Source organism: Vanessa cardui, chromosome 5 (genome assembly GCF_905220365.1).
Source record: "Vanessa cardui chromosome 5, ilVanCard2.1, whole genome shotgun sequence".
Lineage (NCBI taxonomy): Eukaryota > Metazoa > Arthropoda > Insecta > Lepidoptera > Nymphalidae > Vanessa > Vanessa cardui.
The window spans coordinates 4,373,324-4,389,663 of record NC_061127.1 but is presented as its reverse complement, the minus strand read 5'-3'; the positions used below and the strand labels follow the sequence as shown (position 1 = coordinate 4,389,663).

Genomic DNA, 16,340 nt, shown 5'->3' with positions numbered 1-16,340 from the left:
CTGCTATTTTCTAAACTTATTGCCTAATTTCTCAAAAAATTTAATATTCGTGTGATTTTTTTTTTCTTTAATTTTTACTTGTAATAGCTTCAGCCTTTGTTAACTGTGAATTAACGTATTCTTGCTTGATGTGAACACAAATATTAGGGTGTAACTAATCTTCGAAATTTGTAATTTATTTTCTAGATATTTATCAGTTATTACCTGTCTTGTGTGCCATATGTAATAAATAAATAAATAAATAGATATAATTTTATTGCATATGTTTTAAATCACAATTAAATGATTATATTAAAATTAGAGATAAAAATAATCGATAACAAAAAGATTGTATAAAGAATCTCGATAAGTACACCTCTAGTCGTCACCGCCGCTTTTGATTCGTAAAAACTTTAAGGTCCGAATTCACGACAGCGACTTCAGTCGACGGCGACTTTTCTGCGACTAATGGTCGGTATTCACGGCAGCGACTTCAGTCGACGGCGACTTTTCTGCGACTAATGGTCGGTATTCACGGCAGCGACTTCAGTCGACGGCGACTTTTCTGCGACTAATGGTCGGTATTCACGGCAGCGACTTCAGTCGACGGCGACTTTTCTGCGACTAATGGTCGGTATTCACGGCAGCTACTTTAGTCGACAGCGACTTCTCTGCGACTTAAATGTCATGCAGCGACTTATTAGTACTTATTTCATATTGATATTAAGGTATACTTCGTATTTAATATCTTGAAAAAATAAATGAATATAATATTAGACTTAACAGCTGATAAAGCTAAAAAATACTATAAAATATTGGACAAAGTCGTTAGTCGCCAGCGACATAACAGATTTGCAGCGACTAAAGTCGTTGTATCGCCAGCGATTGTCTAGAAGTGACTTTTTACAGTGACTTGAGTCGCCATCGACTAAAGTCGCTGTCGTGAATACCGACCTTCAGTGCGTACTGCGCAATGACTTGCGTGAACTTCGCTACCGTCGTGATTTTTTGATACAACAATATATCGTATAATAAAAAAGTGTCAAAAACAATATTTTCACGAAACGTCAACGACTGATGATGAGTATTAAGTTTTTTATCTTGACGAAAACTCCCAGAAGAATAAGATTAAGTTTTTTTTTTTTTGTTTATTAAAAGTGAGTATTTGGGTACTTGGATTTTTTTATTTTTTTTTTTTTGTTATGGTATAGATTGGCGGACGAGCATATGGGCCACCTGATTGTATGTAGTCACCATCACCCATAGACAATGACGCTGTAAGAAATATTAAATATTCCTTACATCGTCAATGTGCCACCAACGTTGGGAACTAAGATGTTACGTCCCTTGTGCCTGTGTTACACTGGCTCACTCACCCTTCAAACCGGAACACAACAATACTGAGTACTGTTATTTGGCGGTAGAATAACTGATGAGTGGAGTGGTACCTACTCAGACTCGCTTACACAAAGCCCTACCACCAAGTAATTAATTATTAGTAGTTTGTTTATGTTTGTGTTGTTTTAGGTTAAGGTATAACTTGTCAAAATTGTCGACGTTTCCTCGACCGCACCGAACAATCTCCTTCGTGATTTCTCCATCCTACGTGACATTTATGATTCACTGAATGTTTCCGAGCGACATCTTTGTTTGTTTTTTGATATATATACTGTAGGGTTTTCTTGGCTGACACCGACTACAAATATAGCAATAATTATAACTACATTATATAATCGTAAATCGAATCGATAGCAAATTTAAGACTTCTATCGTTTTCATAGGGATACCGTCATCGGAAAAGGATAAAATTAAAATGGGCCTCCACGAGAAGCACGACCTTTCAAGCAAAAAAATCAAAATCGGTCTACCCAGTGAAAAGTTATGAGGTAACAAACATAAAAAAAAAATAGACTAATTGATAACCTCCTCCTTTTTGAAGTCGGTTGAAAAGACATTAAATTAATGAAATAAATACGAAATATTCCAATTAAAAATATATTTATTAAAAATCACACGTGTAAGTGATATTAAAATACTTTTATAGATGTTAGTTTAATACCATTGTAAAAAACCTTACACTTTAACTACAGCTTTTCCAATGTTTTCTCCAGCTAACATTCCAACGAATGCGTCGAAAATCTTGTCAAAACCGACTGTCACATGCTCCGTTGGTTTTAATTGGCCATTCTTTATCCAGGTAATCAGCTGTTCGATGCCTTCAGGCCAGCGGTCGATGTAACTTGGTATAAGGAATCCTTCTATTCTAAGCTCATTTCCAAGGATAGATGGTTGTAAGATCGTAGCTTTTGGTAGTTTCGTTTGATCCTCATTGTATGAGCTAATACTGCCGCAAACAACTACCCTTCCTCTTTTATTCATCTGACCTATAATTATACTGCTTATTTCACCGCCCACGTTATCAAAGTAAGAATCCACTCCATTAGGTGCAGCAGCTTTAAGCTCCTTCTGGACATCGGCGGTCTTATAATTAAAGGCTTTGTCGAATCCGAGTTCCTTCTCCAACCATTCTACTTTATCGTCCGATCCAGCGAAACCGATGACTTTACATCCTTTGATTTTAGCAATTTGTCCGACAACAGAACCTACAGCTCCTGCTGCACCGGTTACAACTACAGTTTCTCCAGCTTTGGGCTGGCAAACTTCCAAAAATGCAAAATAAGCCGAAAGTCCAGGCATTCCAACTGTACCAATAGCTATCGACGGGGACATGCCTTTTAAATCTGGTAACTTATAAGTTACATCTAAATAGTAATTCCGGACATCTTTTGCTATATTTATCACTGCATAGTCACACCACCCTTTATGGGATACAATTCGGCTTCCTACAGGAAAATTAGGGTCTTTGGATTGTTGAACTACACCAACTTGAAAACTAAATTGGTCGTACGGCACCGGGTGAACCCGATGGTAAGAACGCAAGTACGGGTCCACGCTGACCCATTCAGTTTTGACCAAAACGTCGCCATCTTTCAGAGGTGGTATTTCGTATTCTACTATTTCGTAATCAGACCTTTTCGGTACGCCTTCGAAGTATTTTTTAACAACATATTTTCTTGCCTTCACCATGATAGTATGATTTTTGATCAGCTCTGAAAAAAAGTAAAAGGAATTAATTAGTAATTATTCACATGACTGTCATGAATTATTATTTATTGAATTTATTTAAGTTCTAATGTTCTCAAAACCATAATGAACATAATAGACTATTCGAGTTCTCTAACCAATGTCATCACGACAATTCGATCTCGAAATTTATATGTCATTGTTGTCACACGCCTCTTGTGCTCGGATAATAGGTTATTGGTATATTATAGAATGAACCAAATAACTTTCTAGGAAAGTCACGAAATTCTAGAGGTTTGTTGGTTATAAATTTATAATTTAACAAACTTTTAACAAATATATGAAATACACGGTAAACTAGTAGTTATATAGTTTGTAAAATGAAAACTGAAAACATTAATATTACTCAAATTAATCTCTTGAAAAACACTTAAATGATAATCAGTTTCGTTTATTACATTACTTTTTATTTATACATTATTATTTATGGTAAGGCAAGTAAAGTCAGGTTACCAAGGCTACCTTAGAACACGTATATATATAACTACTACTATTCATTTACCTGTTTATTAGAAGTTCGAGTATCACACGAGTCGCTGCTTCCGCGAGCTATCTCGAGACTGACGATTTTTCCGATGCGCTCACAATTTTGTACCATTTTATATTATAGTCTGTGTCATCGTTGTAAGTGCTACGCTCCACACCTCATCGTGACTTCTTGCTTTCGGCAATGAATTCGGAACTTTGAATCGATCATGTAAGTACCTGATAATTTTTTTGATACTACTTATCAAAAAAATGAATGATGATTTATAAAAAAAAAATAAGTAACATGATTTCATATTTAATACATTTAATACTATTTTCTATATATTAACAAACAGAAAAATGTTAAATCTACATATAATAAAATCAGAGTGTCTGTTTGTAATAAGTACTAAAATAGCCCTTTTTTTACTCAATCCATATGTATTTATATACAGTACATATACCAGAAAAACTTTTTTTACAATTTTTGTCGGTCTGTCTGTCTGTTAGCTCCGGCTAATTTCGTGAACGGCTGGACCGATTTTGACGGGACATTTACTGGCAGATAACTGATATAATAGGGAGTAACTTAGGCTACAATAATATATATTTTTTTATATTCAAATTCGTAAAAGGTTGCGGGCACAGCTAGTATAATATACATTCGTAACTAGTTATGTAGATACTTTTACTTCTACAAAATATAATAATGTAATTATTAAAATACTAGCAACCCGCCCCGGCTTCGCACGGGTACAATGCTGATACTTAATCAATTACAGAGTTCTTTTTGTTTCTTCACTCAAAACCTCCTTCACAATTACTCTATCCTTAAAAAATCTCATAAAAATCCGTTGCGTAATTTTAAAAATCTAAAGCAGCCATCGGTAAACGACTTTGTTTGATACTATGTAATGACTACGGAATCAACTTTTTGTAATCAATCATAAAGAATGGGTAGTGGTGCAAAAAGCTTCATCAAAAGTATAACACCTCGCCTCATTGCCTCCACTGGTGACAGGAAGGCTGGTTCGTTTTTTGCCCAAGGGATCGGAATTGCGATTCAACGGGGAAATGCTGCTAGTATTCTTGCCACTATTCCACGCGGTCAAGATTTATACAGTAACTAGTTCATATTTGTATATATTTTAGCATTTAATGTTGTTAATTCTTATAATAAAGTTAATTCTACAGATTAAAAAAAAGAATGGGTGAGGACATAGTGGCACTGAATAATAATTCATAGATATTATAAATTAGTCGGTACTAAAATTATATACAAAATATAACTACTACTACTATAAAACTACTAATGTACTACTATAAAAAAATTGTGTTATAAGTAAAGAATATAAACTGTAGTCTAGCTTACGTGCAAAGAACTTTGTAACCATCATCAATCAATAATTGGCAGATTCGTACTATTTGTTTTTTCAAATCCGTTGACATTGTAATAAATAAATACGTACTAACTAAATTCATTTTGATTTTTAAAATTTAAACTTAAAGTAAATCCTTGAAGTTAAAGTTGATAGATATAATTTAGCAGTTAATAACTTAAAACTGAACTGACCGTAGTAGCCGGTCTTACGTCACACAATGGCGGCTCATGTTTTAAGTCACGTTCTATATAGATTAAAAATGACGACTTTTCAATTTAGTATAATAAATAAATAAAATAGTAATGTGCTTTTATGACTCAAAATCAGAATATAAACAACGCACACGCACACGGGCGCACACGCGCCCACGCACACACACACACACACACACACACACACACACACTCACACACACACACTCACAGGCACATGCACACGCACACACACTCACACACACACACGCGTTCACACTCATCCTACTAAACTGAATGTTTATACCGATATAAACTATACCAAGAACCCGTGCGAAGCCGGGGCTGGTCGCTAGATCTCAATGAGGATGGATACACTATTCTTCAATGCCGGAGCGGAGCCACATACAGTGTTAATTTTGTGTCAAAGTATTTTATTTTAATTAATTTTATTTCATTACAACTTATTCACAAAATAATTATGTTTATTTTATATATATACAATAAACATGACAATAGATCGTAGATTTTAGTTTAATTAAGTAAATAATACGATTGCAAGTAATTAAGATATATATTGTACAAATTTATGATTACTTGCAATTTGATTTGATTTGTGATATGCTCGTGGTCAAGAACGCTAGCCGAAACCTAACAAACATCTGTTCAGTTAGGTATCAGCGAGATTGTTGGTGACAAATATCCTAGAAAATATCCCATCGCGCCATCGAAATTTCGGTTAGTCCTCAGATATTATTAGTATTAATTACATTAGATTATCGTTATTTTTTGCAACGCTTCGGGCAATTTAGAGATATGACTCTTGCATTATTATACATCTCGTAAAAAGCGTTGTCATCTACCTAGATGAACAAAATATATTAACATGAATTGTTAATCGATGTCATAGTTATCTTTATAAAATAGTGGAATCACAAACTTACTGCAAAATTTTACTCCAAAAATTCATTTCACCATACCTATGAGGTATTAGTCAGATTTTTTTATTGTTTTAAAGGCTCTTTATAGTTTTTTTTTTTCTTCGTGGATGTTTTATGATTTTTCAATTATATTTACCATCGGTAGTAGTACATCTCTAATAGTCAGAAATATGCAATAGACTTCATATCGAGGAGAACGATGAAAAGATTGATGATTAGGACACGTTCATTCGCTATTCTTTAAGAAAAAAAAAACTTAAATTAAACACTGCAGAACAAATACTTAAAAAGAATTTGTCTACATACTTATATTTACCTTTACATGCGGGCAAACAGAGAGTTAATTTCTCAAAATAACGAAGTTCACATACATTAAATAAATAAATACTTATTAATATTATAAATGCGAAAGTAACTCTGTTTATTTCTCGTTTTATCACGGTCACACCGCTTCACCAACTTTGGTGAAATATGGTATGAAGCAAACTTGAACTCCAAGAAAGGACATTGGCTAGCTCTTTGCCTAACACATGACGACCGACCTACAACGCGAACGAAGCTGCGGGCGTCAACTAGTCTAATATAGTTAGAGTACAATATTGTAAGATTCATCATTGAAGGAATCGTCGTTAAAGACGTTTGTTAATGCACAATAACTGAACTCTAACTGCGTAATGATACGTAGATACCATGATACGTAGTTAAAGTAGTTAGCAATTCAATTTTGTATTTGTTTGGAATGTTAAAATTATTACAAACACTTTTTTTTAAAAACCTAGTGATATTTGGTAGTTTTCAGGATCATATTTATAGGATTTAGAGGTTTAATTAAATCCCAGCTGGTATCCGCGGCTTTTCTCGCGTAGAATATGTGTACATTTAAAAATTATCTTAAACTAATATGTTCATGACCTTTGTATATCACAATGACGTATTTTTCAGCCCTTAGTGTAGAATTCTACTTTCATACTTCTGACTTCAAAAATGACAGTCTTCCAAACTATGTTTTATACGAAAAAATGTCAATCTCTATTTTCCTCCTTAAGTGTAAAGTATCCAGAAACTCCTTAATACGTCTCAACCAATTTTTTTTCGGTATCCCAAAAATAAAATTTCTAGCTCCTTACTTCACAAATAACGGATTTCTAGACTAACCTATACAAAAACATGCCAACCCATACTAAATTCCTTATAGGTAGAATTTAATAGTGGTAACAATACATTAGTACGTAATAAATTATTATAGAAAGTATTTGAACATGTAATTGTAAATCATCTTGACTCTCGTTCTATATAATTGTGAGTAACAGTAGCATACAAAAGACATTTAATGAAATAAATACGAAATATTCCAATTAAAAATATATTTATTATAAATAACACGTGAAGTGATATTAAAATACTTTTATAAATTTTTGGTTTAATACCATTGTAAAATACCTTACACTTTAACGACAGCTTTTCCAATGTTTTCTCCAGCTAACATTCCAACGAATGCGTCGAAAATCTTGTCAAAACCGACTGTCACATGCTCCGTTGGTTTTAATTGGCCATTCTTTATCCAGGTAATCAGCTGTTCGATGCCCTCAGGCCAGCGGTCGATGTAACTTGGTATAAGGAATCCTTCTATTCTAAGCTCATTTCCAAGGATAGATGGTTGTAAAATCGTAGCTTTTGGTAGTTTCGTTTGATCCTCATTGTATGAGCTAATACTGCCGCAAACAACTACCCTTCCTCTTTTATTCATCTGACCTATAATTATACTGCTTATTTCACCGCCCACGTTATCAAAGTAAGAATCCACTCCATTAGGTGCGGCAGCTTTAAGCTCCTTCTGGACATCGGCAGTCTTATAATTAAAGGCTTTGTCGAATCCGAGTTCCTTCTCCAACCATTCTACTTTATCGTCCGATCCAGCGAAACCGATGACTTTACATCCTTTGATTTTAGCAATTTGTCCGACAACAGAACCTACTGCTCCTGCTGCACCGGTTACAACTACAGTTTCTCCAGCTTTGGGCTGGCAAACTTCCAAAAATGCAAAATAAGCCGAAAGTCCAGGCATTCCAACTGTACCAATAGCTATCGACGGGGACATGCCTTTTAAATCTGGTAACTTATAAGTTACATCTAAATAGTAATTCCGGACATCTTTTGCTATATTTATCACTGCATAGTCACACCACCCTTTATGGGATACAATTCGGCTTCCTACAGGAAAATTAGGGTCTTTGGATTGTTGAACTATACCAACTTGAAAACTAAATTGGTCGTACGGCACCGGGTGAACCCGATGGTAAGAACGCAAGTACGGGTCCACGCTGACCCATTCAGTTTTGACCAAAACGTCGCCATCTTTCAGAGGTGGTATTTCATATTCTACTATTTCGTAATCAGACCTTTTCGGTACGCCTTCGAAATATTTTTTAACAACATATTTTCTTGCCTTCACCATGATAGTATGATTTTTGATCAGCTCTGAAAAAAAGTAAAAGGAATTAATTAGTAATTTTTCACATGACTGTCATGAATTATTATTTATTGAATTTATTTAAGTTCTAATGTTCTCACAACCACAATGAACATAATAGATTATTCGAGTTCTCTAACCAATGTCATCACGACAACTCGATCTCGAAGTTTATATGTCTTTACGCCTCTTGTGCTCGGATAATAGGTTATTGGTATATTATAGAATGAACGAAATAACTTTCTTGGAAAGTCACGAAATTCTAGAGGTTTGTTGGTTATAAATTTATAATTTAACAAACTTTTAACAAATATATGAAATACACGGTAAACTAGTAGTTATATAGTTTGTAAAATGAAAACTGAAAACATTAATATTACTCAAATTAATCTCTTGAAAAACACTTAAATGATAATCAGTTTCGTTTATTACATTACTTTTTATTTATACATTATTATTTATGGTAAGGCAAGTAAAGTCAGGTTACCAAGGCTACCTTAGAACACGTATATATATAACTACTACTACTCATTTACCTTTTTATTAGAAGTTCGAGTATCACACGAGTCGCTGCTTCCGCGAGCTATCTCGAGACTGACGATTTTCCCGATGCGCTTACAATTTTGTACCATTTTATATTATAGTCTGTGTCATCGTTGTAAGTGCTACGCTCCACACCTCATCGTGACTTCTTGCTTTCGGCAATGAATTCGGAACTTTGAATCGATCATGTAAGTACCTGATAATTTTTTTGATACTACTTATCACAAAAATGAATGATGATTTATAAAAAAAAAATAAGTAACATGTATTCGTATTTAATAATTTAATACTATATTCTATATATTATTAACAAACAGAAAAATGTTAAATCTACATATAATAATAAAATCAATTACAGAGTTCTTTTTGTTTCTTATATGCAAAACCTTCTTCTCAATTACTCTATCCTTAAAAAAATCGCATAAAAATCCGTTGCGTAATTTTAAAAATCTAAAGCAGCCATCGGTAAACGACTTTGTTTGATACTATGTAATGACTACGGAATCAAGTTTTTGTAATCAATCATAAAGAATAGTGGGTAGTGGTGCAAAAAGCTTCATCAAAAGTATAACACCTCGCCTCATTGCCTCCACTGGTGACAGGAAGGCTGGTTCGTTTTTTGCCCAGGGGATCGGAATTGCGATTCAACGGGGAAATGCTGCTAGCATTCTTGCCACCATTCCATGCGGTCAAGATTTATACAGTAACTAGTTTTAGTTCATATTTGTATATATTTTACCATTTAATGTTGTTAATTCTTATAATAAAGTTAATTCTACAGATTAAAAAAAAGAATGGGTGAGGACATAGTGGCACTGAATAATAATTGATAGATATTATAAATTAGTCGGTACTAAAATTATATACAAAATATAACTACTACTACTATAAAACTACTAATGTACTACTATAAAAAAATTGTGTTATAAGTAAAGAATATAAACTGTAGTCTAGCTTACGTGCAAAGAACTTTGCAACCATAATTGAATCAATAATTGGCAGATTCGTACTATCTGTTTTTTCAAATCCGTTGACATTGTAATAAATAAATACGAGGTAACTAAATTAATTTTGATTTTTTAAAATTTAAACTTAAAGTAAATCCTTGAAGTTAAAGTTGATAGATATAATTTAGCAGTTAATAACTTAAAACTGAACTGACCGTATTAGCCGGTCTTACGTCACACAATGGCGGCTCATGTTTTAAGTCACGTTCTATATAGATGAAAAATTACGACTTTTAAATTTAGTATAATAAAATAGTAATGTGCAAAACCAGAATATAAACAACGCACAACCACGCACGCACACACTCATACGTACACACGCACACACACACACACACACACGAACTCATACACACACACACTCATCCCACTAAACTGAATGTTTATACCGATATAAATTATACCAAGAACCCGTGCGATATGCTCGTGGTCAAGAACGCTAGCCGAAACCTAACAAACATATGTTCAGTTAGGTATCAGCGAGATTGTTGGTGACAAATATCCTAGAAAATATCCCATCGAGCCATCGAAATTTCGGTTAGTCCTCAGATATTACTGGTATTAATTACATTAGATCATCGTTATTTTTTGCAACGCTTCGGGCAATTTAGAGATATGACTCTTGCATTATTATACATCTCGTAAAAAGCGTTGTCATCTACCTAGATGAACAAAATATATTAACATGAATTGTTAATCGATGTCATAGTTATCTTTATAAAATAGTGGAATCACAAACTTACTGCAAAATTTTACTCCAAAAATTCATTTCACTATACCTATGAGGTATTAGTCAGATTGTTTTATTGTTTTAAAGGCGCTTTATAGTTTTTTTTTTCTTCGTGGATGTTTTATGATTTTTCAGTTATATTTGCCATCGGTAGTAGTACATCTCTTATAGTCAGAAATATGCAATAGACTTCATATCGAGTAGAACGATGAAAAGATTGATGATTGGGATACGTTCATTCGCTATTATTTAAGAAAAAAAAAACTTAAATTAAACACTGCAGAACAAATACTTAAAAAGAATTTGTCTACATACTTATATTTACCTTTACATGCGGGCAAACAGAGAGTTAATTTCTCAAAATAACGAAGTTCACATACATTAAATAAATAAATATTAATATTATAAATGCGAAAGTAACTCTGTTTATTTCTCGTTTTATCACGGTCACACCGCTTCACCAACTATGATGAAATATGGTATGAAGCAAACTTGAACTCCAAGAAAGGACATTGGCTAGCTCTTTGCCTCACACATGACGACCGACCTACAACGCGAACGAAGCTGCAGGCGGCTACTAGTCTAATATAGTTAGAGTACAATATTGTAAGATTCATCATTGAAGGAATCGTCGTTAAAGACGTTTGTTAATGCACAATAACTGAACTGTAACTGCGTAATTTAAGTACCATGATATGTAGTAAAGTAGTTAGCAATTCAACTTTGTATTTGTTTGGAATGTTAAAATTATTACAAACACTTTTTTTAAAAACCTAGTGATATTTGGTAGTTTCCAGGATCATATTTATATGGACTAGGATTTAGAGGTTTAATTAAATTCTAGCTGGTATCCGCGGCTTTTCTCGCGTAGAATATGTGTACATTTAAAAATAATCTTAAACTAATATGTTCATGACCTTTGTATATCACAATGACGTATTTTTCAGCACTTAGAGTAGAATTCTACTTTCATACTTCTGACTTCAAAAATGACAGTCTTCCAAACTATGTTTTATACGAAAAAATGTCAATCTCTATTTTCCTCCTTAAGTGTAAAGTATCCAGAAACTCCTTAATACGTCTCAACCAATTTTTTTTTTCGGTATCCCAAAAATAAAATTTCTAGCTCCTTACTTCACAAATAACGGATTTACAGACTAACCTATACAAAAACATGCCAACCCATACTAAATCCCTTATAGGTAGAATTTGATGAATAATATTTATTCTAGACTTATAAACTTAATAGTGGTAACAATACATTAGTACGTAATAAATTATTATAGAAAGTATTGCCCTTTGATTGACCCAGTATGTTATCATATAAAAGATAATTAGTAAAAACATATTTCTTAAAGTATTCTCGTGTTGTTTTTTGATAGATATACTGTAGGGTTTTCTTGGCTGACACCGCCTACAAATATAGCAATAATTATAACTAACTACATTATATAATCATAAATTGAATCGATAGCAAATTTAAGACTTCTATCGTTTTCATAGGGATACCGTCATCGGAAAAGGCTAAAATTAAAATGGGACTCCACGAGAAGCACTACCTTTCAAGCAAAAATATCAAAATCGGTCTACCCATTGAAAAGTTATGAGGTAACAAACATAAAAAAAAATATAGACTAATTGATAACCTCCTCCTTTTTGAAGTCAGTTGAAAAGACATTAAATTAATGAAATAAATACGAAATATTCCAATTAAAAATATATTTATTATAATTAAAATACTTTATAAATTTTTGTTTTACTACCATTGTAAAAATCCTTACACTTTAACTACAGCTTTTCCAATGTTTTCTCCAGCTAACATTCCAACGAATGCGTCGAAAATCTTGTCAAAACCGACTGTCACATGCTCCGTTGGTTTTAATTGGCCATTCTTTATCCAGGTAATCAACTGTTCGATGCCCTCAGGCCAGCGGTCGATGTAACTTGGTATAAGGAATCCTTCTATTCTAAGCTCATTTCCAAGGATAGATGGTTGTAAGATCGTAGCTTTTGGTAGTTTCGTTTGATCCTCATTGTATGAGCTAATACTGCCGCAAACAACTACCCTTCCTCTTTTATTCATCTGACCTATAATTATACTGCTTATTTCACCGCCCACGTTATCAAAGTAAGAATCCACTCCATTAGGTGCGGCAGCTTTAAGCTCCTTCTGGACATCGGCGGTCTTATAATTAAAGGCTTTGTCGAATCCGAGTTCCTTCTCCAACCATTCTACTTTATCGTCCGATCCAGCGAAACCGATGACTTTACATCCTTTGATTTTAGCAATTTGTCCGACAACAGAACCTACTGCTCCTGCTGCACCGGTTACAACTACAGTTTCTCCAGCTTTGGGCTGGCAAACTTCCAAAAATGCAAAATAAGCCGAAAGTCCAGGCATTCCAACTGTACCAATAGCTATCGACGGGGACATGCCTTTTAAATCTGGTAACTTATAAGTTACATCTAAATAGTAATTCCGGACATCTTTTGCTATATTTATCACTGCATAGTCACACCACCCTTTATGGGATACAATTCGGCTTCCTACAGGAAAATTAGGGTCTTTGGATTGTTCAACTATACCAACTTGAAAACTAAATTGGTCGTACGGCACCGGGTGAACCCGATGGTAAGAACGCAAGTACGGGTCCACGCTGACCCATTCAGTTTTGACCAAAACGTCGCCATCTTTCAGAGGTGGTATTTCATATTCTACTATTTCGTAATCAGACCTTTTCGGTACGCCTTCGAAATATTTTTTAACAACATATTTTCTTGCCTTCACCATGATAGTATGATTTTTGATCAGCGCTGAAAAAAGTAAAAGGAATTAATTAGTAATTTTTCACATGACTGTTATGAATTATTATTTATTGAATTTATTTAAGTTCTAATGTTCTCAAAACCATAATGAACATAATAGACTATTCTAGTTCTCTAACCAATGTCATCACGACAACTCGATCTCGAAGTTTATATCTCTTTACGCCTCTTGTGCTCGGATAATAGGTTATTGGTATATTATAGAATGAACCAAATAACTGTCTAGGAAAGTCACGAAATTCTAGAGGTTTGTTGGTCATAAATTTATAATTTAATAAACTTTTAACAAAAATATAAAATACACGGTAAACTAGTAGTAACATAGTTTTTAAAATGAAAACTGAAAAACATTAATGTTACTCAAATTAATCTCTTGAAAAACACTTAAATGATAATCAGCTTCGTTTATTACATTACTTTTTATTTATACATTATTATTTATGGTAAGGCAAGTAAAGTCAGGTTACCAAGGCTACCTTAGAACACGTATATATATATAACTACTACTATTCATTTACCTGTTTATTAGAAGTTCGAGTATCACACGAGTCGCTGCTTCCGCGAGCTATCTCGAGACTGACGATTTTCCCGATGCGCTCACAGTTTTGTACCATTTTATATTATAGTCTGTGTCATCGTTGTAAGTGCTACGCTCCACACCTCATCGTGACTTCTTGCTTTCGGCAATGAATTCGAAACTTTAAATGTATCAAGTAAGTACCCGATATAATCTACTTATCAAAAAAATGAATGATGATTGATATAAAAAAATAAGTAACATGTATTCATATTTAATACATTTAATAATATATTCTATATATTAACAAACAGAAAAATGTTAAATCTACATAAAAAAAATTAGAGTGTCTGTTTGTAAAAAGTACTAAAATAGCCCTTTTTTACTCAATCCATATGTATTTATATACGGTACATATACCAGAAAAACATTTTTTACAATTTCTGTCGGTCTGTCTGTCTGTTAGCTCCGGCTTATTTCTGGAACGGCTGGACCGATTTTGACGGGACATTCACTGGCAGATAACTGATATAATAAGGAGTAACTTAGTCTACAATAATATATTTTTTGTTATATTCAAATGCGTAAAAGGTCGCGGGCACAGCTAGCATAATATACTTTCGTAACTAGGTATGTAGATACTTTTACTTCTACAAAATAAAATAATGTAATTATTAAAATACTAGTGTCCCGCCCCGGCTTTGCACGGGTACAATGCTGATACTAAATCAAGTGTTCTTCTTGTTTCTTCTTCTATGCAAAAACCTTCTTTTCAAATAATCTATCCTTAAAAAAAATCGCATAAAAATCCGTTGCGTAATTATAAAAATCTAAAACAGTCATCGGTAAACGACTATGTTTGATACTATGTAATGATTACGGAATCAAGTTTTTGTAATCAATCATATAGAATGGGTGAAGACATAGTGGTACTGAATAATAATTCAGAGATATTATAAATTAGTCGGTACTAAAATTATATACAAACTATATTTGCAACCATCTAAAATCTTATTAGAAATTCTCGTAAAAAACAATAATTTCTAGACTTCTGGCATAAAAATAAAAGAGTCAGTAAGAATTAAAAAGAAAGTGCAAATGAATGTTATAAGTGCCGGAACAAATAATTTACAATACACTAAATTATTAAAATATATCTAGCATATTGTTTTAGGGGTAATAACCCAGACGTTCATGAACCTAGTTAACTTTGGAGCGGCCTAACTAGGTTCAAATTGAACGAAAACAAAAAAAATCCTAGCGAAAAATAAAAATGAGAATGTTCTCTACAAAATAGTACTCAGCTATTTTTTCGCTAAATTTAATAGAAAAAAAGTTATTTAGCAAAAAAGTTAATTTTTGACAAAAAAATTCACTTTTTTGCTTGTAACTGTTTAAATATTGGTTTTAGAATAAAAAGTCATATAGACATAATTGTATTTCAAGCGATTTGCTACAAATTATGTTTTACAAATTTTCTGTAGGACAAATAGTTTCTACGTTATATTAAAAAAATACGCTCTCACCCCCTTTTCCAATATGGCGGGCGGGGGACAAGGGCGCCAACCCCACAAACTTGGCTTTTAGCTTATATTGACCCCCCTCCCCCTACAGGTTTATGAAATAAAATGGCCTCCTCAAAAAAATGTTCATGAGCCTATATTATATATATGCAGGCCTATATTTTGTAGCATTTCAATGGACTAGTGGTCAAGAACGCTAGCCGAAACCTAACAAACATCGGTTCAGTTAGGTTTCTGCGACATTGTTGGTGACAAATATCCTAGAAAATATACCATCGAGCAATCGAAATTTTGGTTAGTCCTCAGATATTATTACTATTAATCACATTAGATTATTGCTATTTTTTGCAACGCTTCGGGCTATTTAGAGATATGACTCTTGCATTATTAAATACCTCGTAAAAAGCGTTGTCATCTACCTAGATAAACAAAAATAAATTACCAAAATGAATTGTTAATCGATGTCATAGTTATCTTTAAAAAATAGTGGAATCACAAACCTAATGCAAAATTTTACTCCAACAATTCATTTCACTATACCTATGAGGGATGAAATTAAAAAAAAAAACATTTGCAAGTTTTAGTCACATTGTTTTATTCAGTTTTAAAGGCTCTTTAT

General features: G+C 33.2%; 3 protein-coding genes across 3 annotated transcripts; all 3 read right to left on the bottom strand.

Moving 5' to 3' along the window:
* Positions 1-2,052: 2,052 nt before the first annotated feature.
* Positions 2,053-3,776, bottom strand: LOC124529903 (prostaglandin reductase 1-like). Its single transcript, XM_047103840.1, has 2 exons — positions 3,626-3,776; positions 2,053-3,089 (listed from the first exon to the last, which is right to left on the bottom strand). The coding sequence occupies exon 2, from the start codon at positions 3,064-3,066 to the stop codon at positions 2,053-2,055; it is 1,014 nt and encodes a 337-aa protein (XP_046959796.1). The 5' UTR covers positions 3,067-3,089; positions 3,626-3,776.
* Positions 3,777-7,537: 3,761 nt separating this feature from the next.
* Positions 7,538-8,560, bottom strand: LOC124529884 (prostaglandin reductase 1-like). The gene has a single exon (XM_047103819.1). It carries the CDS (start codon positions 8,558-8,560, stop codon positions 7,547-7,549), a length of 1,014 nt encoding a protein of 337 aa, XP_046959775.1. The 3' UTR covers positions 7,538-7,546.
* Positions 8,561-12,632: 4,072 nt separating this feature from the next.
* LOC124530024 (prostaglandin reductase 1-like) lies at positions 12,633-13,661 on the bottom strand. Its single transcript, XM_047103996.1, has one exon. It carries the CDS (start codon positions 13,644-13,646, stop codon positions 12,633-12,635), a length of 1,014 nt encoding a protein of 337 aa, XP_046959952.1. The 5' UTR covers positions 13,647-13,661.
* Between the last annotated feature and the right edge of the window lie 2,679 nt (positions 13,662-16,340).